Genomic DNA, 27153 nt, shown 5'->3' with positions numbered 1-27153 from the left:
AAAAGACCAAGTTTAAAATATATGAGGGTAAGGCTTGCAAGTTAAACTATCCACAGATTTAACTACACTTTTTGTATAATACAAACTACAGTAGGAAAGGCAATTTTGAAGTTCTGTATTTATATATTGTAATTACCCGCTAAGCACTTCCGGGAACTATCTGAAGGCTATTCGATTCACGTGACGATCATGTTCTTTTTAGTTTTCTCAAAAAATTGTTAACAATTAATACCGGGGATACATAAGAGGGAATAACTAGGGAGGAATATAATAATAATAATAATAATAATAATAATAATAATAATAATAATAATAATAATAATAATAATAATAATAACAATAATAATAATAATAATAATAATAATAATAATAATAATAATAATAAAACTTCATTCATTTGCATTTCATTCAAATATTCAAATTCAGGAGAAGCAGAAGTTGAATTAAGTATGTGAAGTCTCTCTCCATCCAACAGCTACATAGCAATGGATTGATGTTAATTAGAACTACAACTCCCATGAATCGTTTCACTCGGCAGCACTTCCGCAAACGACCAGCGTTTTGGCGTAGAATGATAGAGCACTCCTCTACCGCTGACGACATGGCTGTGAAAGCGATTTTGTTTGATTTGGACAACACGCTCATTGAAACGAGTCGAGCAGGTGAAGTGGCGCTAAAAAAGGTAATAAAATAAAGAAATTATTCGCCTAGAATTTAAGTTATTTCCGTCAGCTAATTACAGTCGGTTTTTGTAAGTTTTACATGGAAGTGCGTAGACTAGTGACGTCTTTCAGTCAACCCAATGATACATTTATTTTACTGTCTTCAGTTCGGGGCTCTTTATTGTCTATTTTAACTAACTGAGTGGCTGTTATGGACGTTTGCGCTGCTGTTGCTGCCTAGTTTTCACTTTTATTGTCCGATTGGCAGGACCGCATACGGAGTCCGGAAGGGGCCACTATTCAGCTAATCACTAAACAGGCAGGGGCTCCGTTTGTCCTTCTTTCTAAAACTTTCGGATTGGCTAATCCTTGCAAACCAAAGTTTTGAACAGCTAGTGGATGGGTGTGCTCACAGACAGAGCAGTGCGTCTGAGATGACCATCCCCGACACTCACACTGTACAAGAGAATAAAGAAAGGGAGATTAGAAAAAAAAAAGTTGTTTTATATATATCTTTTTTGCTACAACAATTCCAAATGCCACTAAAGCATGGAAAAATCAGGAAAAAAAAAGCACATAATACATGTGAGGAACTAAAATCCTGTCGCACCTCAAAATTGCTTGTTTAGAGTACGAGAATACTAAAGCCCCTACAACCACCTAAATAAATGCCCTTCTTTGTATCTTTGGTTGTTCTTCAGCCACAGATGACTATTTTTATTTTTATTTTTTGCATTTGCATAAAATGAAAAAAGGATTTTGGAGGCTAACATCTTGTGGTGAATTTCTGAATTTCATACAGACCAGTGAATTTTTGAAGACCACGCTGGGCCTTGATGACAGCACCGTCTGCACCATTTGTGACAAGTTCAAGCAGAAGCTGTTCCATGAGAATTTTGACTGCTCAGCTGGTCAAACCATAGATGATGTCCGTGCGCATCACTGGGAGGAAAGCATCAAGGAGACTGTAGGGAATTGCTCTACGCCTTCTTTGCCAGCTCAGTGTTATAACATGTGGAAAAGCAGTCGTCTGGAGCTTCTCACTCTTTCTCCTCAAGTATGCAACCTCCTGAAACAGCTGCGCAGCAGATACAAGCTGCTGCTGCTGACCAACGGCGTAGCCCAGACCCAGAGAGAGAAAGTGGCGACGGCTGGATGTGAGGAGTTCTTCGATGCCATTGTGATTGCAGGAGAACACAAAGAGCAGAAACCATTCCCCTCCATCTTCAGGTTGTGTTTCAGCATGCTGGAGGTAGAGGCTCTGGACTGTGTGATGGTGGGAGATTCTCTGGACACAGACATTCAGGGGGGCTTGAATGCCGGAGTTCGGGCCACAGTTTGGATTAATAGTGCAGGGGGGGGCGCGTCAGAGAAGCCAGACTACACTATCACTACTGTTCTGGAATTACCAGATATTCTGGCACAGCTGCAATAAGAACAACTGGTGAAGAGTGAATGAGTTTTACTTGAGATGTTGTGGGAATTTTTACCTATTGATATAATTGATTTAGATATGACTACCGTATTTCCCGGACTACAAAGCGCACCTGAATATTAGCCGCACAAGCTAAAATCAGGGGAAAATCCTGTTTTGTACATACATTAGCCGCACCTGACTAAAAGCCGCAGGTGTTTCAATGTTGACTTATCATATGTAAGAGAATATGCACAAAGGGAATTGTCAGGAAAGAGATGGCTGTTTGGAGACACCACTTTTATTAATATTTTGAAAAACAAGTTATGGGTACATATTTGCACATGTAGTACATAACAGTAGCCTACAGCACACCAGAAAAATAGATTCGGACTACCTTTTAGGCTCAGGTGCAGTGACACGGCTTTAACAAGAAGAAAAGTCAGTCATTCACCATCTTTCTCGTCTTCCTGCGCACTAAAACCACCAAAGTCCTCTTCTCCAATGTCGGAAACGAACAGGCTCAGGATGGCTTCGTCATCCACTCTCCGCTTCTCTCCTTCGTTGTCACTTTCAAAACCAAAGAAATCCTCGTTGTCAGTGTCAGAGTCGAACACCCTCAGAAGGGCCGTGGCGGTGTCCTCCTCTCCATCATGCAGCAGTCCAGCCCTTCAAAATCCGTTAGTGATCGTGGATGTTTTCGCACTTTTCCACGCTGTCAGAATCCACCGGTGGAGTTGAGCATAACTTGCTTTTCGCAAGTTTATCGCCGCTCGTCATCCACGCCTCCCGCTGAACGCGTACCGCTACTTTGAAGTTTGTTTTTCGCGCTACTTCGTACGGCACTACGTTGCCTGGCGGACGGACATGTGACTAACATACCACTCTTGAACCCCGATCCTTCCGCCAGGCAACGTAGTGCCGTACAACAGCGGAACAAACAAAACAAATCGTCTTACGATATCACAAAAATCATGGAAAATCCATAGAAAAGCCGCACCTGACTAAAAGCCGCAGGGTTCAAAGCTTGTGCAAAAAGTAGCGGCTTATAGCCCGACAATTACGGTACTACTCCTATTAGTTTTCCAGTGTTCAACGAGGTGCATTTTAATTTGAGGTTTCTGGTTGGGATTTTAGACACCGTAATTTTGAACATAGAGTCTGTAAGAAAATGTGTGTTGAAGCTTCACTATTATACACATGAGGCAGTCAAAGTAATTGCATTTAGTTAAAAACTCGAGTACAGTTAAGATACTTGTACGAGATTATTAAGCATGTTTTTGACATTGGCACTGTTGGGTTCAAGGCATTTCAGACTGATGCCCTATTGTAATCACGTTAAATTTTTCCATAGCACATGCATTTCTGTATTCAATTCAGTAATCACATTAGTTATAATTTATTCTTCAGTTACACAAAGTTACCTGCATGATGAAATAAAAACACGTGTATATAATCAGCTAATTTCAGCTTGTGTGCTGGGAGGAGTTAAATGGACTGAACTAAAGTGCTTTTATAAAACTTGCCTCATTCACCCATTCATACGAGCACTGTTTTTCTATGCCTTACCTATGTAAGTGCTTTCTATCTAACATTCACAGTGTCATACACCGATGGATTGGCAACTTGGGGTTAGTATCTTGCCCAAGGCGTGCAGACTGGAGCAGATGGGGACTGAATCACCAGCCGTCCTATTACTAGGTTACCTGCTCTTTAGACTTTTGAAAATTGGAGAATATGGACATTATTTTTGTTTTATTGCACAAAAGTACAAGAGTGTACAGGTAAAGTGCAAACTGTGTCCAGGACAGAAACAACTGCATCATACTGCTAAGACAACATCGTCTCATTGCAAGCATCAGCACATACAGCACGCCCACACAAACTAGCATTCAGGAAGCCAAGCAGATGTTAAAGCTGAGCAGCCAAAGCCTGCTCTTTAGTAGGTAACAAAGGCAGTAATGAGCAGTCAGCATTGTATCCTCCATTTCTACAGTAGAATCACAGTGCTGACCCATTCAAAGTCTTGTTTAAACTTTGCTCTGCAGTCACACTTAAAACTAAAATAAGAGAATATTTATGTCCTCAATAGGCTGGGATTTGTGGGAGTGCAGCCTAAGGCTTGATTTAGACTTCTGCTTTGTAGAGCCTACGACATAAACTACGCAAGCGGCTGTCTTCATTGCTAGCGTTTATACTTGTGCCGGCGCAGTATGTGTTAATTACCATGTGGTTATGTTTTACATGCTGTATCAGTCAAGACACTGGGCCTTCTTTTCCTCCTGCATCCAGGTCTTCATTGTGGTGATTCCAATAGTTTGAGTAATCTCCCTCCAGGAATTTCCTGACATTTGCTAGTCCTTATATTGACGCTATTATTATTTATCCATAATACTGAGACGATTATTCTCTTACTAATAAATCCAAAAACCTCAACAAAGCAGTAGCTGGAAATGCACAAGAGGAAATGACGTACTGAACTGGTCGACAGTGTTTGTCGACTACTTTGAGCCAACGTGTATTTACAGGTTACACCAGTGGTCACAGCATTCTCACTGAAGCATAAATCCCGGTAAGGTTTATATAAGAGGCTGCTAATGTATTTAATATCATGAGTGGTATAACAAATTACTTTCTCCAGTGAGTAATGTAACGCATTAATTAAAAAAAAAAAAAGTAATGATCCCAGCACTGTAGGCAACTCACCTTTCACCCAGAGCTGCTCACCCCTCCCTCTTTTCCATTGTTGTGATGAAATAGTTTTAGACAGTTTTAATTTATTCTTATTTAATCAAGCTTGAAACAGTTTTGTTTGAAGAAAATACGATTTTGTGGGAAACGGGCTCAGTGCCTTTACTTCATCCTGATCACTTTTACACTAATTTACTGTTAGTAGCACCTCAGTAAAGTATTAAGCACACACTTTCCCCAAGGGGACATTTTCAGGACACTTTATATTTCCAGTGCATTTTGTGGTCATGTGTGAAATTTTAGTCCAATGTGGCACTTTTAATATTTCATAATTTCTCTTAATGGATCTGAGTAGTCTTGACTTCTACTGTAGCAATGACAAATTAACCTGATACTGAACATTTTTATTCATCGCAGAAGATTGTCAACCCGTGCATCCCATCATACACTGATACTTGGTCATGTTTTTGGGGCTAATAAAACTTTTCATGGACATCATGTTATGCGTTTATCGTCTTCTGTTGGCACGCATGATTTGAGCAGCTTTATTGAGACCCGTCTGAACAAAGTGTGCAGGGTTGGCGCTTTAAGGCATGAATCTTTACATCCTATAAAATTCACTTGACTTCTAATTTGACTTTGATGTTCATTGCAGCAAGCTCAGCTACAAAGTAGCGGAAGACATAAGGAACAGACACCGAGTCAACAGAGTCACTTTTGCCACACAGGGTGCAGACAGTCTTACGGTGGCGCATGGATGACCAGTAGGGCGGCGGTTTCTCCAACAAAGGGGAGAGAAGGCTGCCACAGTCAACGCACACCTGAGCCACTGAGCGGTCTGAGCAGTTGAAGAGGCGATCGTGAAGTAAGAATGAAGAGCCGTGAGCCAGCAGGGCGTCTCGCTCCATCTCCCCGAAACGGATGCCTCCCTGCACGTTCCTTCCTCCTACGGGCTGGTTGGTCACTTTGTCTCGTGCTCCTGTCGTCCTAACTTGGAACTTGTCGGAGACCATGTGACGTAGCCGCTGGTAGTAGACCACGCCGATGAAGATGTCTGCCTCTAGCTCCTGACCGCTCAGTCCGCTGTACAGCCGCTCCGTACCGTAGTAGTTGTAGCCGCCCGCCCGAAGCAGCTCGCCAAAGTAATCGAGCGCCGAGTTCTCCTCGGAAAAGGTGAAGGGTGTGGCGTCGTGGCCGAGGCCGTGCAGGGCGCCCGACTTGCCGGCCATGCTCTCGATGAGCATCCCAATTGTCATACGGGAGGGGAAGCCGTGGGGGTTGAACAGGATATCCGGAGTCATGCCGCTCTCGGTGAAGGGCATGTCCTCCGTCGGCCACAGGCGGCTCAGGATGCCCTTCTGTCCGTGGCGGCTGGCAAACTTGTCACCGATGGTGGGATTTCGGGGCATTCGTACAGTGATGCACACGCGCTTGAAGCGGCCTGAGCCGCCGTCATTACTGCAGACCTTTATGTTGTCAACAATACAGGCCTCCTGACTCCTGCAAACAGAGAAGAGAAACCATAAAATGTGAATAACAGAGGTATTTTACAACTGAGCTGATGAAAAATGATCACACTGCTACAAAAATGTTATCGCGTACTTGTAGTAGGAGATAAAGGTCTGCCCAGTGTTGAGGTTGATGTAGCTGTAGAAAGGGTCTCCATACTGAAGCACCGATCCGATGAAGGGCAGTCCATCAGCGTCTAGTTTTTCTTTCACTTTGGGGTCGCCTGGCTTGGTTCCAAACACCACGCCGTCTTCTCCCTTCACCTTCTCTGCCAGGTCCACCAGCTCCGTCTTGTAGATACTTCCATGGGCAAAGCCTCTCTCCCATGACGACTTGTTCACAATCTGATGAAAACAACATGTGTCAAGAGTTCAACCCTATCCCGATTAAAAATAGAGAACAGTTTCATTTAACTCACCATGGCATCTTCCATGTCGTAGCCTGTGTAGGATATGACGGCCACGATGGCGTTGGTGCCGCTGGGGTAGTTGTCGAGGCCGTAGTGGTCGTACATATAAGGCCTGACTAGTGGGCTCTGTGGGGTCTGGAGCCGGTACAGCTTGTTATCAGAGCGATCCATGAAAGAGTGTAGCGGGAAGCCCATAGTCTGCTTACCTGAAATAAGGGGAATGAGCACAGTGGTTCATGGAAAATGTAGGTTTGCTCAAAACTGTCAAAGAAAAGATTCAAATAACCTACCCATCTGACACTGGTACATGTTCCTGGGACTCTGGTTGTGGTCAGAGTATGGGATGAAGTTTGCCACCACACTGAGCATACTGTGAGGGAAGAGCTCCTGGTGTGTGGTTACTCTTGGTTCAATCTCATTCTCCAAGATTCCGACATTGATGTAAAGCTGCAGGCAAAGGAGAAAAGGTGCTCGGACTAAAACGGTGCTCTTACAGCTACAAAAAAACCCTCCACTTTTAACACATTACCTGTTCAAAGGTGCCAATCAACTCTTGCTTGCCAAAAGCCAAGTTCTGTACAGGCCGCACCATGCGACAAGGTGTTGTGAAGAGGAACAGGCCTGGATATAAGCTGGCCTTGCCTGTTTTGGGAACCAGGACAATCTCTGTCCAGGGAGGAATCTTCTTCTCTCTTAACACCTGGAGGTATAAGTTTTAAAGATCAGTTTTCTGCACAGTATACACAGGTGACACCAAGCAGGAGTTAGTATACCGTGAACCTGCAACTAGGGCTGCCACGATTAGTCGACTAGTCACGATTATGTCGACTATTAAAATCGTCGACGACTAATTTAATAGTCGACGCATCGTTTGAAGCTTTGTAAGATCACAAAGGACGCAGGAATGAGTAGTAGGATTTAAGGGTGTAATAACGGACTGAAACAGAAGATGGCAGCACTGCATGTACAAGGATGCCAGCTGCCGTTAAACCCCGAAGAAGAAGAAGCTGTGTCCCAGAATTCATAGCGCAGCTGTCAACAATGGCGGCAGCTAGTTAGTTTTAACTTTACTCTTATTATTCTTTCTGGGTCACAAAATAAACGTTTAACATATTTTCAGGCGAGAATGTAGCTGTGTAAACCTCAAATATCTGCTCAGTTTATCAAGACACCGCATATTTTCAAAAGCTCTCCGACGTTTTCGGAGACGTCTGTTACCCACTAGCTCGTTAGCTAGGCGGGGGCAAGGCTAACTAGAGCCGTGAGAACACCGGACTCCCGGCAAATCGTTTTCAAACCCACCACTGTCTTTCGCTACTCAGGTTAAACATGATATATAAGTCACTTAGATAACTTAAAATGTTATTGTTTGGCTTTCTTTAGTATTTTATTTGTTCCTGAGTAAATCGGTTTGGCTAAGATTAAAGTTATAGTTTTTGCACAGCTAAATAAACTTCAAGCAGACAGCTGATCATCAGAAGTGTGAGACGCTGGATAATATACTCCGGTGTCCTGTTATATTTTAGAAAGCAAGGAGTTTATTAAACTTCACCGAAACAATCTGCAAATTTCATTAAAAATTAATAAACTACCATCTTGTCTTTATTTTTAGTTAGCACAAACACTTCAAGCTGTAAGCTAATGATAGTTATATAAGACCAGATGCTGCTGGTGCAATAAGCTGTACGCTGTACGTCCAATGGATGATGATCTGATTAGTCGACTAATCGCAAAAATAATCGGTGACTAGTCGACTATCAAAATAATCGTTTGTGGCAGCCCTACCTGCAACAGACAGTGCACAAGTGAAGTGAAGAAGAGAGTGTAGGCAGGGTAGAGTGGATGGAGACCAGTGTCAGAGGTGATAGCAACAAGAGCAAAAGGGATTTAAGTAGGTAGCAAGACCTGCTCTGATGAACTGACAAAAAGAGGTGGAGCTTATGTTATCATAGCTTTTCATTGGGAGAGACCAGGATGGAGGCAATAAGAAATTAATATAAACGAAGAGAGGCAAAGCTGAGATGGTTTGGATGTGCAGAGGAGGGACAGTGGATATACCGGACAAAGGATGTTGAAGATAAAGCTGCCAGGCAGGAGAAAAAGAGCAAGAAAAGATTCATGGATGGACATGCAGAGGGCCGATGTGACAGGGGAGGATGCTAGGGATGGAGGCAGATGATCCACTGTGGTGCAGCTAAAGGGAGCAGCTAACAGAAGACAATACCTTGAACCTGCGCAGTGATTCAACCACAACTGGAGCCAAGTCAGCCTCCACCCAGCCAACAACAGCACCGTCCAGGACCACAGGGTAGCAGTCTGCAAAGGCCCGACCAGGAGTTCCATCCACAGGAGTGACACCTAAACGAGCAGATACAGCAAACGCATTTCAACCCAGTGCCACGTGCAGAGACTTTACCTGGCCAGGCCTACGAAGTATATCAATGACTGCCTGAGTTAATCTTTTATTTCAGCATTACTTTAATGACGTTTCCCCACAGGCAGGTCACTGTTATTGGAATACCTTACAAAAAGTATTATTTAACAATTGATTCATGAAAGTATTGCTATGTCTCTCATTTGCAAGCACACGCGCCGACCTCTCCTCCCTAATTGTCACAAATCTATAGAGTCTAGTTCTGTGGTAGACAATGGACTAGCTTTTGGTCCTGGGTAAGATTGTACAACAACTGCCTGAAGTCAGTCCTCACCAAGCGAACAGAGCAGAGCAGGCAGTGACGTGGTGGACAAGGTCAATGCCACAATTTCACAGCTGGCTGTCATGTGGTTCATGAGTCCGCAAGGCTCGCCGTCTGGAGTGTGGACAGGACACAGGAAGCCCCAGGACTCGGGCAGCAGCTTACGCACAGAGGTGGTCCTCATCTTAGCGAACGCTGCTCCTCTGTGCACGCAGCGGAAGTGAGACAGGTAGCGAATGAAGTTGAGCTTGTCAGCTACAACGCACAGCCCGGTGTTCTGCAGCATGCCCAGACCTGTGGGAGGAGGGAGCACATTTTTAGATGAATGAATGAATGTTTTAGTGAATTTTCAAAGCTGGCCATGTATTAGTCTTGGACAGGACCTGTCTTAGACTGGAGGTTTCCAGTGGCCAGCAGATATTCAAATGGTCTGGTCAAGTCAGTTCCCATGTTGAGCATCTTTATCATCATTTCAGAGCTCCATCCTCCGGTCACTTTGCTGCCTCTCTTGTCAAAGGACAGCTTCACAGACACCAGCCATGCAGTCAGTCTCTCCTGCGAAAACGTTTGAGTGGTTAAATCACACAACTGAAGGCTTAAGTGGAAGAAGACACTTTGTGTGAGCACTGTGGAAAGTGTTGGGAAGGTTACTTTTAAAATGTATTCCACTACAGATTACAGAATACATGCCCCAAAATGTATTTTGTAAGGTATTCCGTTACGTTACTCAATGACAGTAACGTATTCCAAATACTTTGGATTAGTTAATATATTATCATGCTTTTTACAACTACATGAATGTACTACTGCTGTGTGATTTATTACTATTACTGAAGGCTACTCGCCATAATGGCTTTCCACCGGCGTGGAAATACCAAAAGAGAGCACAGTCTAACATATGAATCAGGAAAAGACCGCCGTGTAATCCATTTATTTCAACAAAGTAACTGTATTCTGAATACCACCTTTTTAAACGGTAACTGTAATAGAATACAGTTATTTTAAATACATAATGCCGGTACAGTGGTCCCTCGTTTACTGCGGGAGTTATGTCCCAAAAATAACCCGCGATAGGTGAAATCCGCAAAGTAGCCAACTTTATTTTTTACAATTACTATAGATGTTTTAAGGCTGTAAAACCCCTTACTACACACTTTATACACTTTTCGCAGACAGGCACAACACTTTTCTCTCTTAAACGCTCTCAAAGTTCAAACCTTCGTAGAAAAATAAGTCCAGTATTACAAAATGAAGGCAAAGGCACCCGCGGTTGCCTTTGACGGTGCAAAACGTCTCGTCGACATTGTGTTTGTTGGGGAGAAAAGTTACAAACATACAGTACAGCACACTGCTAGCGATCGAAGATTTACGTAAATTTAACAAGCTGAACGCATTCTGTACTGTAAAGGAGACACGGCACGAGATTGACTGACAATGGTCTACAGCCAATCAGGATGCAGAACACAATGTGCTGGAAAAACAAAACAAAAAAAACATGAAAAATTGCACCAAAAAAATCCGCGAAACAGCGAGGACGTGAAAGGTTACAGCGAGGGACCACTGTACATGTATTCCATTACTACCCAACACTGACTGTGGACATGGAGCAGTCAGGTAAAAAGACAAGAAGTAGTCCACAGAAAAGAAACATGAATGTAGTGAAGGAGGACATGCAGAGGGCTGCTGTGAAAGATGTTAGCAATCGGGTGAGATGGAGGCAAATGATCTGCCTAAGAGGAGCAGCTGAAATGCTACTACAGTCCTGCTCAGCAAAGGAGAAAGGACAAAGACAAAAAAAACTAAGAAAAATATTGAAGATTCTTGCCTTCAGAAACATGAGGTAGAGCTGACCAGGAGTGAGCACTTCCTGGCACACGATACTGTCGGGGTTTTCTTCCATGCACTCCTGCTTGGCAAAAGTGAAGAGCTTCCTCGTCATCAGACAGAGCAAGTAGAACTTCTCCACGTCTGACTTCAGGTGGATGCAGATACACTCACTGATCAAAACAGAGTAAGCCCCTTTTTTTAAATAAACATACCACCAAACATAAAGCAGAACGGGTGTCAACCGTATCCATCCCCAGAACTTACTTTAACAGGAAGTTGGCACACTGTTCATTTGTGTACCACTCAGGGAGGTTCATCTTAACCCTGAAGCGCTCTCCGAGGTAATTGAGCACCTTGCTGCGGGTGGTGCAGTTCTCCTCCATGACGATGCGCAGCATCTCGGACACACAGGTCTTGTAGAAAGAATTGTCCTCGCGGCCTTTGATCAGCTCCTGGTAGATCTGGAAGTCTGTGAAGTCCACCAGAGCCTGAGGAACATGAGAGCAAATGAGCACACAATGAGCCTAAAGGATTTTTATCATTAACTGTTCTGTAATGAAAGCTGCAGGCTTGCTCACCTTTAATGCAAAGCCTAGTGGGAGGAAGAAGAGCTCTTTCTGGTAGATGAAGTTCAGCATCACAGTTCCATTTTCCAGATAATGCAGGTTCATGTTGATGGCTGTGTGCTCCTCCCTCACGCAACGCATAGAAATACCTGAGTGAAGAAAAAGCCGGTGAAAACATGCAGGCGTGGACTCATTGCTGCACTGTTTTCTTTAGAAGTAATACTTACCGTACTGAGTGTAACCCTGACCCCTGTTCTTCCACTTGGGTCTTGACATGGCGATAGGATAGTTCCTCCTTGGCATTATCAGCATGCGGATAACCTTCTCAATTCCATTCACAATGAAATAACCTCCCATTTCCTGTCAAAGTTGATGCTGGTATTATAGGACAATATTTAAACCCATCCTGGCTCAGTTTAAAAGTACAGTTGCCATATCCTACCTCGGCTTCTTCGTGATGCTCTACAAGCTCTTTGGGGGACATGCCATGCAGGTTACACAGCTTGGACTTCACCATGATGGGCACATGACCCAGAGACTGCTTGATGATGCCTTTGGGAACTCCATTGATCGACCAGCTGACGTCTGCCTGAAATGAGTCAACACTCACCCAGTCAACATGGATTATTTTAAAACGTTGCTGTGGGAATATAAACACGACTCAGGCTTACCACTATTTTCCCTTTGTACGAGCATCTTCTTCCCCGGCACTCTGCTGGGAACACCTTCATTTCCTTGCAGATGTTTCCTTTGGCAACCACTGGGTTTTGGATGGCAGCTTCAACGAAACCAAGGCTGATCCGTTCATTTTTGAACATGAACTCTAAGGGGGGGATGGACTGGGAAAGGTGACGGAAAAGTGAGAAACGTAAGAAAGGCAAAGATTATGGGAAGCAACTGCAAGAGGGATGTTCACAGCAGGTTGAGCAGCTTTCAGAGAAAATACTGCTGGAAATGATACCAGCAGCTAGTCGACCAGCAGGAAACCAAATTCTTCACTCACTCATTTCATCGTTGTTATGGTGGCTTTCACTGGCCTACAGTAACTCACTGCATATCACTGCACTGCGTGCTCAAGACAAGCTTACACAACTCCGAGTCACACAGTGTACGCTATTAATCGTAGTTTTAACTAGTTGGGGTTAATCGCTGGTCTTAATGAAGTGATTCATCACATTGTTGAGAACTTTGAAGAAACATTTGCTGACCTGCACAACGCGGTTGAGTCCGTCTGTGACTGCCTGGTCAAACGACTCGATGTGAGCTTTGGTCAGATCCTGAATGGCAGCATGCTGGGTGTCCTTCATGTGGCCAAAGCTTCCATCTGTCAGATTTTTCAGACTCGGACCTTTGGGAAGATCACTCCACTTACTTGAAAAATCCATGCTTGCGCTTGTTTACCACATGTGCATGGTTGACACAGGAAGCACATGCCCTACACAGGAAGAGAAGCGTTTTCTTCTTCGCTTAAGTTTTTTGGGTGTAACTAGACTCGCACACTGCTAGCTTAGCGCCATCTTGTGGGCGTAGTTATGCATAAAATTTCGTTTAGCTAAAATGACGCGAGTGGTGGTCATTGCGCCGCTCCTCCAGTTGGAGGCGCTGTGCAACCGACAAACAGCGGTGGTTTTCAATGGAAAAAGAGGAGAGAGAAACTGCGTTGACGCTTTTATAAACTGTAAAAACATGATATTTAAGTGTGTGTGCTGTGTGTATATTTCTGTGGAGAGGGGAAAGAGTATAAAAAGACTGGGTCCCGCTGTATTACTCAGGGTGCACTACAGCGTCTATTCACAGGCGCGATCCCACTACTGAGCGGCACGGGGGCTTTGACCTGCTCCGTTTCCGACCTGGGCCGGTGCACCCCTCCTTAGGCGACCTGGTGGTCCCGAGCTCCCCCAGGAGCACCATATCGATACCGAACTTAGTGCGGACACCCGATCGGCATAGTCCGCTGCAGCTCAGAGCTCCTGAGCTCAAACGATCCGCCAGCCTCAGCCTCCCGGTAGCTTGGATTACAGGCGCGCGCCACCGCACCCGGCGAGAAGTGCTCTCGTTCATGCAGGCTTTAAGGTGCCTACACGTGACGTCATCCGAGAGGGAGGCTCTGCCCTCGCGGCACCTGCTCATTTAAAATAACATTATTATTATTCCAGAAATAAAAAAAAAAAAGCTAAAGGTAAAGATTAAATCTTAATGTTTCACATTACATAGTCAGTTTAATTTCATTATATAGCGCCACACTGTAACAACCCAACACTGTCTCAAGGCGCTTCATATTGTAAGGTAAAGATGCTACAATAATAGAAGATTACAAGAAAATGGCATATTGTAATGTAATAAAAGTGCATTGAAAACACGATTCAAAGTCACACCAACTTCAACCATTTTATTTTTCAAGGCTAAATCTTAATAGGACACATCCACAGATCAAACTGAAAAACATTTCTCCTCCAATTCTTTGTCTTCCTGACCTTTGTCAGCTCCAGTTTCTAAAATCATTCAGTACTGGTTATCTTGACACATAATCCACAACTCCACTTATTACACTTTGCTTGCAGCAATCATTTTACACTACAACATTTAGTAAATAAAAACAACAACAGTCTCCTTGAGCTGAGGAGTTGTTAATAAAACTGCTCTGTGCTGAGTCTGCTTAATGACAGGAGGGTTTGTATGAATGCAGAAACTTTCATATAAAACAACTCTATTACCAGTTTGCTTCGGGTACAGGGAGTGGCAGTTTGATTATCCAGTGTCTGTACTGAATGATGCTGCTTTAAGTGCTTGATGATTTGGTGGACTGCCTCTATGTGATTAAGAGACTGAAATAATGTTGTGCATGTTTCTCATCTTATCTGCTTGGCAACAAATGATTCCTTAAAACATCTTTAACGACTGAGCCTTTGCCTCAGGTTTGATGACTAAAATGGGTGGATTATATTAAAATCTATGATTATTCACTCCAAAATATTCTTAGACACAATAATAGATCATCCAATTAGGCTGCTTTTCAATGTAACATTGTGATGTTTAATATACTGAATTGAGGTTTGCAAATTTTAAAAGTTTAAATTACACTTTTAAACAGCATATTCCATTAATATTAATTACAAGGCACTGTATGCATGACACTATGATTTAACAGCTGAGCCCCCCTAAAGGTTTGAACCCAGAGTGGCCCCTGCTTCTGATCTTCATTTCTAGTCATGTAGAGGAATGTGCCATATTCATTCTATTTGGCTAATGTTTCCTCACTTTTAAGAGATTTCTGTTTGATAGCCCATAAAGCCCTGCTACATCTTAAATAGCAGACAAAATTATTGTAATGTAATAAAAGTGGATTGAAAATAAGATTCAAAGTCACACCAAGTTCAACTATTTTACTTTTCAAGGCTAAATCTTTATAGGATACGTCCACACGTCTTTATATAGAGTGCTGAGGATTTTTCCAGTTTTTTAAAAAAAAAAATTAGTTCAAAGAGGAACAAACTCCCATTCCATTATTTTGGACAAATGTGGAAAAATCCATCCACATCCATCCATTTCTCTTAGCCAGCTAAAGTTGTAGCCTATCACAGTTGTAGTTTCTCATATTTAATTGCATTACCTATTACTTGCGGTGAGTGCTTACCTATTTGAAGTGCATTTCAAATATTTTTTTCTATGAGCAGAAAAAAACACAACATAAATTCAAGCTGTTGTTCTGTGCTGTTTACAGTCCAGCATTTTGATTTTATTTAGTAAATTAATATCTTTCAAATCTTCAGACATCAGTTTGCCTGCAACAGGCATTACAGGTTCTCTTATACTCCTGATGCACTGTAGCATTAAACTGTAAACCACAGGGAGACTGTGGATATTACAACTGCCAAGCAAAAGATTACACATTGAAGCTCTGGATGACATAATAGCTGAAAGTAGTCATGCTTCATTTATTTAAAAAAGAGAAAGTAGAGCTTTGCTTTAGGCTGCTTTTGTTTATTTTTGTGTTCATTGAATACAGTCACCGAAGAAAGAAAAATGGTTATTTGTATAATTTTTACAGTTATTATGAATTATTATTAAAAAATTATTATTAGTGAAGTTGCAATGTGTTGGTAATTTCTTCTTCCTCAAGTTGGAGGCGCTGTGGGACCAACAAACAGCAGTCTTTTTCAATGGAAAGAAAGGAGAGAGAAGCTGTGTTGACGGTGTTATAAGCTGTAAAAACGTGATGTGTGAGTGTGTGTGCTGTGTGTATATTTCTGTGGAGAGGAGAAAGAGCGTAAAAAGACTGGGTCCCGCTGTATTACTCAGGCTGCACTACAGCGTCTATTCACAGGCGCGATCCCACTACTGAGCGGCACGGGGGCTTTGACCTGCTCCGTTACCGACCTGGGCCGGTGCACCCCTCCTTAGGCGACCTGGTGGTCCCGAGCTCCCCCAGGAGCACCATATCGATACCGAACTTAGTGCGGACACCCGATCGGCATAGTCCGCTGCAGCTCAGAGCTCCTGAGTTCAAACGATCCGCCAGCCTCAGCCTCCCGGTAGCTTGGATTACAGGCGCGCGCCACCGCACCCGGCGAGAAGTGCTCTCGTTCATGCAGGCTTTAAGGTGTCTACACGTGACGTCATCCGAGAGGGAGGCTCTGCCCTCGCGGCACCTGCTCATTTAAAATAACATTATTATTATTCCAGAAATAAAAAAAAAAGCTAAAGGTAAAGATTAAATCTTAATGTTTCACATTACATAGTCAATTTAATTTCATTATATAGCGCCACACTGTAACAACCCAACACTGTCTCAAGGCGCTTCATATTGTAAGGTAAAGATGCTACAATAATAGAAGATTACAAGAAAATGGCATATTGTAATGTAATAAAAGTGCATTGAAAACACGATTCAAAGTCACACCAACTTCAACCATTTTATTTTTCAAGGCTAAATCTTAATAGGACACATCCACAGATCAAACTGAAAAACATTTCTCCTCCAATTCTTTGTCTTCCTGACCTTTGTCAGCTCCAGTTTCTAAAATCATTCAGTACTGGTTATCTTGACACATAATCCACAACTCCACTTATTACACTTTGCTTGCAGCAATCATTTTACACTACAACATTTAGTAAATAAAAACAACAACAGTCTCCTTGAGCTGAGGAGTTGTTAATAAAACTGCTCTGTGCTGAGTCTGCTTAATGACAGGAGGGTTTGTATGAATGCAGAAACTTTCATATAAAACAACTCTATTACCAGTTTGCTTCGGGTACAGGGAGTGGCAGTTTGATTATCCAGTGTCTGTACTGAATGATGCTGCTTTAAGTGCTTGATGATTTGGTGGACTGCCTCTATGTGATCACCACGTCTCATCTGCTTTTAAACCCCAAAGCACGCTGGACCCCCGACAGAAGCAGAGTAACATAGTGTACGCTGCTAAGTGCCAGGAGGGTTGTTATGATTCATACATTTGGGAAACCAAACAACCTCTGGCGAAGCGGATGGCAAAACACAGAAGAGCTACCTCGTCAGGCCAGGACTCTGCAGTCTATTTACACCTACAGGCCAGTGGACACTCTTTCAATGATGAGGATGTACACATCCTGGACAGGGAGGAACGCTGGTTTGAGTGCGGAGTCAAGGAGGCCATTTACGTGAAAAGGGAAAGACCATCTCTGAATCGAGGAGGGGTCTAAGGGTACATCTTTCGCCATCTTACAATGCTGTGATTGCAGCCATTCCCCAACTCTCTGTGAATGGTACTCATGGCCATTGATCAGTGGTCTTTGATCAGTGGGTTTTGGTCATTGGTCATGAGAATTTGCATAATTATGATGAAGGAACTGATCTCTTAGCCCATTGTTCCTTCAGTGGGCTGGTTTCAGTCATTATGCAAATGTACTGTTTATAAGATTGGGGAAACCTGCAGTCAGCTGAGACTGAAGAAGTCCCTTGGATGAGTGACGAAACATTTCTCCCACAAAACTCTACGTCCAGATGAACAGAATCAACTTTTGGGGGTTCTTTAATGACTGAGCCTTTGCCTCTGGTTTGATGACCAAAGTCTTCACTTTAAAACAGGTGGATTATATTAAAATCTATGATTATTCACTCCAAATTATTCTTAGACACTATAATAGGTCATCTGACAAATTCAGCTGCTTTTCAATGTAACACTGTGATGTTTATTATACTGAAGATTCACGATTCAGGATTCAAGATTCTTTATTCGTCACATGCATAGTTATACAAGTACAACACGCAGTGAAATGTATCCTGACACGCTCTTCAACTGCAAAAGGGGAGAGAAGAACATTATATACATAAAGTGAATATATACATGGGGGAACTTTATGAGCATTAAGCATTAAGTACACACGTGACGTCATCTGGAACCAGTTTAGAAAGCCGTTAACAACATTATCTTTCAGCAATAATGACCTGACATTAGTGACAGTAAAAACGCCACAGGTTAACACGTTTAACACTAAATAAAGTGTTTTGTTGTGGAGTTTGTGTTCCCCCTCACAACGTCATTCAGTTACTGAAGAATAAACCTGTAATTATGGAAAGTTTTTTTTTTTTTTATTGGAAACTGCTGAAAAGCAGCTTATGAGTCACATACAGTGCTTCGTGGTCAAAGCTGTCTCTAGTGTTACTGCTGGTTCGGTAAGCAATACCATTTTTTTAATAACGGTAAAAGATCACACACATAAATATGTGATGTTTTAATATTGCTTTTAATAGGGGAATTAATCAGTCATCTGGGAGCCTGTGGCAGAGTGCACATTTGGGGGTTTTTGTGTAATTTTGTTGAGATGACTGTGCAGGAAGAAGACCCAGATGAAACAGGTAGAGATTCAAAACACACGCAATGATGTCATTGTGATTCTGATGTTACTCTTTTCCTTTTACATACACAATCCATACAAGTAATCCTCTCCACACCTCGCTCTGACGACATTACTTATGTGACAAGTCTTTTTTGTATATCTGATACAGGCAGTGACTTCATTGCCTTCCCATGTAATAAACTTTGATATACGTACAAGATTTAAAAAAAAAAAAGAGGGAAAATTCCTTCAGAGAGATCTCAAGTTACAACTTGAGAACATGTGGCAATGCGATGGCCTGCTTGCCTGACTGGCCTGTAAGTTACCTTTCTGTACTGCAGAAACGAAAGAAAAGGCCATCACAACATCTGGAAACTCCCTGGTTTGGTGTCCTTCTTCCTCCTTCAGTTGAAACGTGAATAATAGGCTGACCCATCTGTGAGTCCAAAGCCCACCTATGCATTAAGAACACACCATAAAATGAGTGATTGCAGCTCTGTTTCTAGGTGTCTTCTCCATGCCCGTCTTTGCTGGCTGATGTCTCAGTCATGGGACAATCCAGTCTGTCCCACTCTTTCTGTTTGTTACAAAGCCCCAGCTCTAAACTGGACAAGGACATTGACTTGTTTTTTAAGAGCAGTTAAAGTGCTAGTTTGTGTGAAATTTGGATAATTAAGTGAACTGTTAGCATTTTTCACATTCAACATCCTTGGAAGGAAGCTCGTGGGATGGTGAATGCAGGATCTCAGAAATGTTCACATAAAAGGAATTAATGTGGGCTCCAATTTCACCTCAGCTGGATGTCCAGGAGAAGGTTTGGACCAAGGTTTGTGGTCGAAACAGAGTGTAAATACTGAGGCTGTGATTTCTGTGACTACAGATGTGCAACAGACTACAGGATGTTTCAGTGGTTTTATGTTAAATCATAAAAATACACAAATATCAACACATACAAGTAAAGGTGTGCAGAGCTCCTCCTTTCTCTCTGATCATGGAGTTGTCTTCAGACCTCAGTCCTAGAGAGAATTTGTGGAGGGAGCTGAAGCTTTGAGTTGCGAAGCAGCAGCCAAGAAACCAAAATGATTCTGAGTTTCTCTGAAGAAGAGTGGCCCAAAATCCCTCCTGATGTGGCCAAACCTGGTGACCAACTACAAGAAATGTCTTACTGCTTGGCGCTGTTGGTAGTTGCCAACAAAGATTTCGCCACCAAGTCATGTTCTGTGACATGCAGACCAATTTATAACATTCATGTCATCTCTTTCCTTGGAAGTTTGGTTGATATTCTGTCTCTCTCCATCAAAATGAAACTAGTCTAAAAGATTGCTCACTTCCAAAGAAGTAAGCAATCTTGCAAATTCAATCAGGGGATCAAATAATTATTTCCCTCGTGTTTTTTCACATCGTGGATAGTGATTTTTTAGTAAAAGCAACCCCACATAAGTTTGTGTTTGTATGTATGTATTGTATGTTTATATAGCATCTAAGATCACATGACCCTACATATATCTCAGTGGGTTAGAACAAAACAACGGACAGATGATGCAGCTGTGCCACACATCAGTTCTTTCACTGCTATCTTGGCTAAGATTATTAGATAAAATTTTAATAATTTGTTTCATTTCCTGGTTAACTAGTTTAAAAGGAATTTCTTCACGCAAAGCTGGTTGAATGTCCCTGTTTAAGATCATGTGGGTACACCTCCTGGGGGCAAATGAGGTCAACTTATGTCAGAGAGAAGCCAAATTTCAGAAGAAAACCATGAGTAATAAAAGAAGGAAGAAATATAAGATAACTATGTGCGGGTGTGTGGTTCATCTGCATGATAACCTACTCATGTGGACTTTTCCCATGATAAAAGAAGTCACACCTAACAAATGGATTAGACACATTTTCTCTTTTTAACTAATCTGCGAGGCGTTCAAAGACAAATCAAAAAAACATTAGTTAATAACCAGTCTCACAGCAGAGAGGCAAAATTTAGAAACAAAAACTGAACTTTTATTAGTGTCGTATTATTTCACCATCCACCTACCAAAGGTCTGGGTCATTTCTGAACGTTCTGTAGCTCGTCTGCGAGCTGCGTTCACAGACCACTCTGCTTCCCTCATCTTCTTCAGTGTTGCTCAGAAGCCTGAAATGCACATCAGAAATGCAGCCCAACACGTGGATGTGCAGAAATGTTTGCATGACAGAAGCAGTAACATGTTTTATTCTAATAATATTGTCTCTGATAAAGACAAACGTTCATGCAGATTTCCAATAAATCATAACCCAACAACAACAACAACAAAAAACAAGAAAACAAAAAAAACAGCACACATTCCTCTGATCATGATGCTTGCTTTCGAGTCAGGTCTGTGACAATCTGTTCACTACAAAAGGTGTAACACTGAAAATGCAGCAGGATAATCTTTGGTAAAGATGAGAAAGTAGAGATATAAAACACACAAGGAAAAACATGAGAAAATGAGTCACATGTACAAAAACACTCTAAGTAAGAGGAAATGACATCAATGAGGTTTTCTAATGAAAGAGGCAAATTTACCCCGGTACAAAAAAAAAATAAAGGTGCATTTAAACGCCTTTTAAAAAAACAACTACAAAAAAAAACAATATACAGTTCCCTCTAAGGAACCCTTCCCTTTGATGGAAATGTCCCTACAGATTTAAAAACAATACTAAGATTTTGTTTTCTCTTCGTATTAACTTCAGTCTCTTACACATCCTTCATTCTCGAGTCTTCTTGTAAACACAGAGTAAAAAAAAAGAAAGAAAGAATGAAATGTTTTGATGATTCACCTTAATTATTGGGACACAAAACCTCACATATTTCAACAAAAGGGTGTTTTTGTTTCTTTTCCTTTTTTTAAGGGAATCAAACGAGCCCCTAGAAACACATGAATGTGCAACTGTCAACTATTTCAATCTAATAAAAGACAACAACTGAACAATCTGACAATCATTTCTAACGAGCAGTAACACAAAACAGATTTGACACAAGTCGTCTTGGACGGGAACACCTCTAAAATCTTGTCTACTCACAAAGATTTCGTTCGAATGAAAAGGTCAAATATTTAAAGACCCCACAAAGCGAAACAAGTCCAAGTTATTATGAAATTAACCACTGTATTGGGACTTCCTTAACACCGCTGACTTTTCTTTGGTAATGACGATGTGGTAATGCTCACCACAGTGTGTTTTTCAACACACCGGGAAACAAGCATTTTATCAGCTTTGCTATCTTTTCCAAGTGTCCTTTAATGGGGTCGTTAAACATGTTTAAGAAGCAGTAAGACACTCTGTACAAGCTACTCTACGCTCACTTCACCAGCTCAGTAACAAAGACCTACTTTACACTTTACAATAACAGTCTATCAGAGAGAAAACACAGAGTTCTTTACAGCAAACAGAGCTGTGGGTTAGGGCTTGTATGCTACATGCTTTCACACAAACATGCTCTCTTCAGATCACATAAAACAAATTGATTACAGAATAACTGACGAGGATTTTTCCCTTTTCGCCACTGAGAGGTCCCTGTAGCAGACTCGCTCCCGGGTTTACAGCCGAAGCACAGTCTCCCTGCTCACTTATGCCACCCAGCTGCCCTGATGTAGTGTCCACATGGTCAAGTCAGGAGGAATGTTCAGTTTCAAGGCCATCCTTTAGCTCAATCAGACAAGTAGTGTTAGCGTAACACACCAGAGCCTTCATCCTTCAGTCTCTAGAGCTTCTTGATCATGTCTAATATTTTTCAAACAAACTTGTTTGTAAGTCAGTTATAAAAAGTGATTAAAAACAAAAACAGAAAAACAAGAAGTGTCTGATGATTAAACAGCACTCAAACCTCCATAAGCTCACTAAAATGTCAAATGCCTTGTTTTATGCTATTTTCTTGTGGACTTAACATGACTTCAGTGAGCAACAGTGCAAAAGCTTAAAGAACGAGTACAGGTTACTGTAACAGAGCAAGCTAACTGGCAGGTTTTTTTTAAGGGAGAGTGGTTGGAAATGTAAGGCACTACAGTCTCAGTTGGAGCGTCTCTGCGACTTTCACCACTTCGACCAATCTGCTTGGGGATGCCCGTCATCGTTCAGAAACTCTGAGAACATTTACTGACCAGTTCATTGCCATCCTCGCATTCAAAATATGCATAATCAGGAGCGCACGGATCTTTCCTGCAGTTCAGAGAAGTCCCTAAAGAGAAAGTCTCCCTTGGGCCAACGTGTGCAAAAGTACGAAGGAGCGGCTCGGCAGCTTGCTCGCATGTGCAGCATCTCAGGGTGCAGAGAGGCGGCACGTGCGACCAATGAGGATGGGGGAGATGGAAGAAGCTTCTAGCACAGAAGAAAAAGGGAGGGGGCATATTTGTGCTTACAGGCGAGTGAAAGGACCCACGTGGAGAGGTGCTCTCAGTTTGGGAGAGGAACAGGAGTTGGTGGTGAACAGGGAGGAGGAAGATGGGGAGGACGAGTAAGGAGAAGAGGACGCAGATGAGGAGTCGCCGCTATTTAGGGTGAAGACACTGGAAATGGCCACGTCCACAATGCCTTGACATAACTCTGGATATAGTTTCCTGCATTAGGAAAGGATAAATAATAACAATAATAAAAATAATAATAAACATTTCAAATTTTAAACAGATGTGAAATTTGTTATATTTTAGATGGAAAAACATTGCTAAAGGACACGTAACATGGAAGGTACTGACTGTGCACAGGCTGGAGCGCCGTTGATTTCAATGAGCCACACTTTGAAGTTCTCGTCCACCATGAAATCAAATCCAAAAAGCTGGAAGCTCTGGTAGGACAGGTGCTTGGTGCTGATTGCGGACTCGATGCATGTCAGACAGCTCCTGTGAAACCAGACATCCAAAATCTTCACCGATCATCCTTTTATAACAAAGTCTCTTTGAGTGATGAGAGCAACCAGCATTTGCCAAACATCAGTCACGTTTTCACAACAGTAATGGTTGTATACTGCTGTTATTAACACCAGTATATGAGGTTTAATCGCACACCGACAGTTTTTAGGAGTTGTGATTGGGCGCTATATGGCCTTTCAATAATACAAAGAAAACCCGACCAATCAGATGACCCCCTATGAGCAAGCACGTGGCAAAAGTGGGAAGGAAAAACTCCCTTTTAACAGGAAGAAACCTCCAGCAGAACCAGGCTCGGGGAGGGGCGGCCATCTGCTGCAACCGGTTGGGGGCGAGTGGATGAAGAAAGAACAAAGACATGCTTTGGAAGAGATTCACAAATTAATAATCACCAATAATTATATGCAAAGTGGTGTAAAACCACTCATATATCTGTTAAAAAACAGTTACAAAAAGAGGTTCTGCTAAAAACCACAATCTTCCTTTTCCTGTACAAAACCACAGCATAGGTTTAAAGCTGTGTTTTTATTCACACAGGACGCAAGAAGGGTAACTACAAACAAGCAAGGAGTAGATAAGCGAGAGTGAAAACATGAACCCCTATTATAATGTTGGGAGGATCAGGTCCAGGAATTGTTCAAAGTTCCTATTTTGCATGTTGTAGCACAACAAGCGAAAGTCCACATCAGACATGTTCTCAGCTAGGAATACTCTGTGCAGTTTGGACAAGAGAGCTCTCAGACTGGAGCACTAAAGAGGTAGGACACATGATACCCACCCTCTCTATGAATTCTCTGGACAATTACTCTCACATGGACTCAATCATCATATTACCGAGCTGATAGAGTGTGCTTTAACTTAAATTGTAGCTTGGTCAGGTGATGTTTTGGAAGTTTTATGTGTTAAAGAGGTAAAAACCAGCAGGATTCAGGAGGAAAACGGGAATATGTATGTATGGTCGGAAGGGTAAGATGGCGCTGGCACGGCTGGCAGCCTTAACCCAATTTCCCTCGGGCACCCTCCCCGGGCCTGGCTCCAGGGCGGGGCCCCGGTAACCCTATCCCGGGCAGTGTAAACTGTTCCCTCGATGTTTTCTTCATAAGGGTCTTCTGAATCGCTCTTTGTCTGGTCCCTCACCCAGGACCAATTTGCCATGGGAGACCCTACCAGGGGGCAAAAGCCCCCAGACAACATAGCCCCTGGGATCCCTGGGACACACAAACCCCTTCACCACGATAAGGTAGCGATTCACGGAGAGGCATTATGTCTGATTTCTAATTTTAAAAAAAATAATAATATTTTGCCTTTTAGTGTGGCATAAAAAAAGCTAAGCTCAGCTTTTTATCTAAGAACTAATAATAAAAACAATAGCAAAATAGTTGCCTACTTTATGGTCTGCTTTATCTGAGGTAATATGGTGGTCTCCAGCGTGACGTTGTGAGTGTTCAGCAGGTACAGCCTGAACTCGTCGAAGAACATCTCGTTCCCCTCCTCGTATCGGCCGTAGTTCTGGGAGTGCTCTTTCTGGATGCAGTGGTTAGTCAGGTGGCTGGTCATGTCCTGCAGGTCTGAGCTGTTGTAGGGCTCCGAGGAGGTCCGCAGCACGCCCTCGCGGTATAAGTAGATGTTATACTGATGGTCCACTAGCACCCAGCTCCTAGCAATAGCATAAACATAAAGCTAAGCTGTTAAGTTGGGACATAGCAGTGCTTTCTCTGTGGCTTTAAGTTTGGCAAAAAAAAGAAAAAGAAAAAAAAAAACCTGCCTGATGTCAAATTTCCGATGTCCCGGCTCAAGAAGCAGAGGCTTCTCCAAGTACTTCTGAATAACATGAACCTGTCCCTGATTGTCAATATAGTCCAGCAACTCATTAGCATCGTGGGATATCAAAATACCAGCACCTGTAGTAATAGAAAACAAGAAGAAACACACACACACATTTACAGATATATATATATATATATGAAGCTTCCAACTAGTGTCTTGTTTTTAACCAATTAAATACTAAATATAGATATCACCTTTAGCTCCAGCAGAGGACTTGGCTATCCACACTGTACCCTCTGCTCTTTCTTTCTTAGCGTTATAGGAGGCCAAGAAAACTTCCCGCTCATCTGTCTTCGGATTGCTCTTCAGATGGCTGATGCCATTCATAGCAGGAGCAACAGGTGTGTTGAGGTTAGTGGGATAGATGATGTAGGACTCTGGAAACCAGTTACTGGAGTCAGACAGCTCTGGGCTGGTCTTTATTAGCCTAGTGTTTAAGAAAGGGGTCAGAAGGAAAGTGGTCATGTAATAAACTGCAGTGTCAGTAACATGAATGATGGCAGGAATGACAGATTTGCACACACTTGACCAAGGATGCCTTTCTGCAAAGCTTGTCTGCCCCCCTGTAGTAATTCACCAGCTGCATCAGTCCGGGTTCATGGCCTGTAAGGTCACAGTGAAGATGCTTTACCGTCTTGTTCATAAATCCGCATGCACAGTGCACAAAAACTCTCAATAAGAGAGACAATCTTTCCACAGGATGCAGCCCTGCACAGTCACAGCTGCTTTCTCATCCAGAAAGGGTGGACACCAAAAATAGCCCGAAAACAATTCTTAAGAAACAAGAAAGAAAGTCTGACTTACCTAAACGCCCAAAGGGTAATCTGTTCCGCTCACCCAGCATCAAGTTGAATCTGGGATTGTCTCTTTTCAGCCTCTTCCATTGCCCGGTTGAGAGGAGGATTTTGGAAACTTCAGCATAAACAGTACTGTTGTCGTCACGGGAAACAAAGGTGTACATAGGGGCGTTCATAATGCCGCTGCGATAGGGGGTCAGAGGTTTAATCAAAACGGTTTAGTGTGTGAGTAACTTAGCTGTCTGGCTAGTTGTGCGGCTGCCGGGTTGGCACTGCAGCAGACAGAACGGTTGGGGTTATCTCCTCTGTCCGTGCCATGATGATGAGTCAGTCATATCCCCTCCACACTTCCCAGTTAACTCAAACTGGTGCTCGGAAGATTAATTTCAGCACTCCGTGGCTAATATGTATTATATATAAAACACCATGCCACGTAAAGCAATTTCACATAAGTCGGCACAGGGTTATTTCAGAAGCCCCACACAAGGGAGTGACTGACTGCTGGTACCGGCTACTGGGGCTGGTCCCGTCTGGATAAATTTACATCCCGTCTCCGGATTAGCTAACGTTATAGCTAACGGTCTGCGACAATTGCTAACAGTTATCTACGAGACACTTCCGGTATTTGTCCTCAAATGCAAAGGAAAAAGTCACAAGGAGCGGAAACATTAACTAAGTGGATAGTTTGCTGCACAATATCACAAACACGGGCTATTCTCCCACCGCCGGCGTGCGCTTTATTCTCTGAAAATCAGCAGCAAACCCTGTCATCCACCGTCGACAGCATAAACACCACCGCGCAACCGTTGTGGTTAGTGTAGTTTATTAACTGAGTGATGTCCAGGATAATATCTGTTTAAATGTTTATTTTATATTTTTAAAGCAATTTAACACAAAATGAATTCGATATGTATAAAAAAAATCTACTTCACTTTAACTCGATTTTGATTTAATTCAAGGTCTGGATGAAGTTCAATGACAAGAGAACTACATTTCCCAGAATGAAAGACTCTAAAGCGGCAATGCCATATGCGTATTGTAGCCAGGAGATGGCGTCGT

General features: G+C 42.5%; 3 protein-coding genes and 2 non-coding genes across 5 annotated transcripts; 1 reads left to right on the top strand and 4 right to left on the bottom strand.

The window, feature by feature from the left end:
• Positions 1 to 548: 548 nt before the first annotated feature.
• On the top strand, positions 549 to 5005 carry nanp (N-acetylneuraminic acid phosphatase). The gene is made up of 2 exons (XM_085428776.1): positions 549 to 682; positions 1465 to 5005. Exons 1-2 carry the CDS (start codon positions 572 to 574, stop codon positions 2095 to 2097), a joined length of 744 nt encoding a protein of 247 aa, XP_085284902.1. The 5' UTR covers positions 549 to 571; the 3' UTR covers positions 2098 to 5005.
• A 145-nt stretch (positions 5006 to 5150) lies between these two features.
• On the bottom strand, positions 5151 to 13232 carry polr1b (RNA polymerase I subunit B). The gene is made up of 15 exons (XM_085428775.1): positions 12983 to 13232; positions 12446 to 12613; positions 12217 to 12363; positions 12002 to 12134; positions 11787 to 11923; positions 11473 to 11696; positions 11207 to 11378; positions 9765 to 9936; positions 9394 to 9675; positions 8910 to 9043; positions 7215 to 7385; positions 6976 to 7132; positions 6695 to 6891; positions 6370 to 6620; positions 5151 to 6267 (listed from the first exon to the last, which is right to left on the bottom strand). The coding sequence occupies exons 1-15, from the start codon at positions 13157 to 13159 to the stop codon at positions 5385 to 5387; spliced, it is 3405 nt and encodes a 1134-aa protein (XP_085284901.1). The 5' UTR covers positions 13160 to 13232; the 3' UTR covers positions 5151 to 5384.
• A 285-nt stretch (positions 13233 to 13517) lies between these two features.
• On the bottom strand, positions 13518 to 13816 carry LOC146655997 (signal recognition particle RNA). The gene has a single exon (XR_014914492.1).
• A 2228-nt stretch (positions 13817 to 16044) lies between these two features.
• LOC146655996 (signal recognition particle RNA) lies at positions 16045 to 16343 on the bottom strand. Its single transcript, XR_014914491.1, has one exon.
• Positions 16344 to 20566: 4223 nt separating this feature from the next.
• On the bottom strand, positions 20567 to 26870 carry ttl (tubulin tyrosine ligase). Its single transcript, XM_085428774.1, has 7 exons — positions 26102 to 26870; positions 25822 to 25900; positions 25492 to 25724; positions 25236 to 25371; positions 24858 to 25127; positions 23300 to 23443; positions 20567 to 23164 (listed from the first exon to the last, which is right to left on the bottom strand). Exons 1-7 carry the CDS (start codon positions 26268 to 26270, stop codon positions 22963 to 22965), a joined length of 1233 nt encoding a protein of 410 aa, XP_085284900.1. The 5' UTR covers positions 26271 to 26870; the 3' UTR covers positions 20567 to 22962.
• Positions 26871 to 27153: the final 283 nt, after the last annotated feature.

The sequence above is a fragment of the Rhamphochromis longiceps genome, linkage group LG13, assembly GCF_057381845.1.
Source record: "Rhamphochromis longiceps isolate RC_006_pf linkage group LG13, R_longiceps_female_GT1.1, whole genome shotgun sequence".
In the NCBI taxonomy this organism is placed as follows: Eukaryota; Metazoa; Chordata; class Actinopteri; order Cichliformes; family Cichlidae; genus Rhamphochromis; species Rhamphochromis longiceps.
Note: the sequence above shows the minus strand (reverse complement) of the source record. Positions and strands in the feature narration are given on the sequence as shown.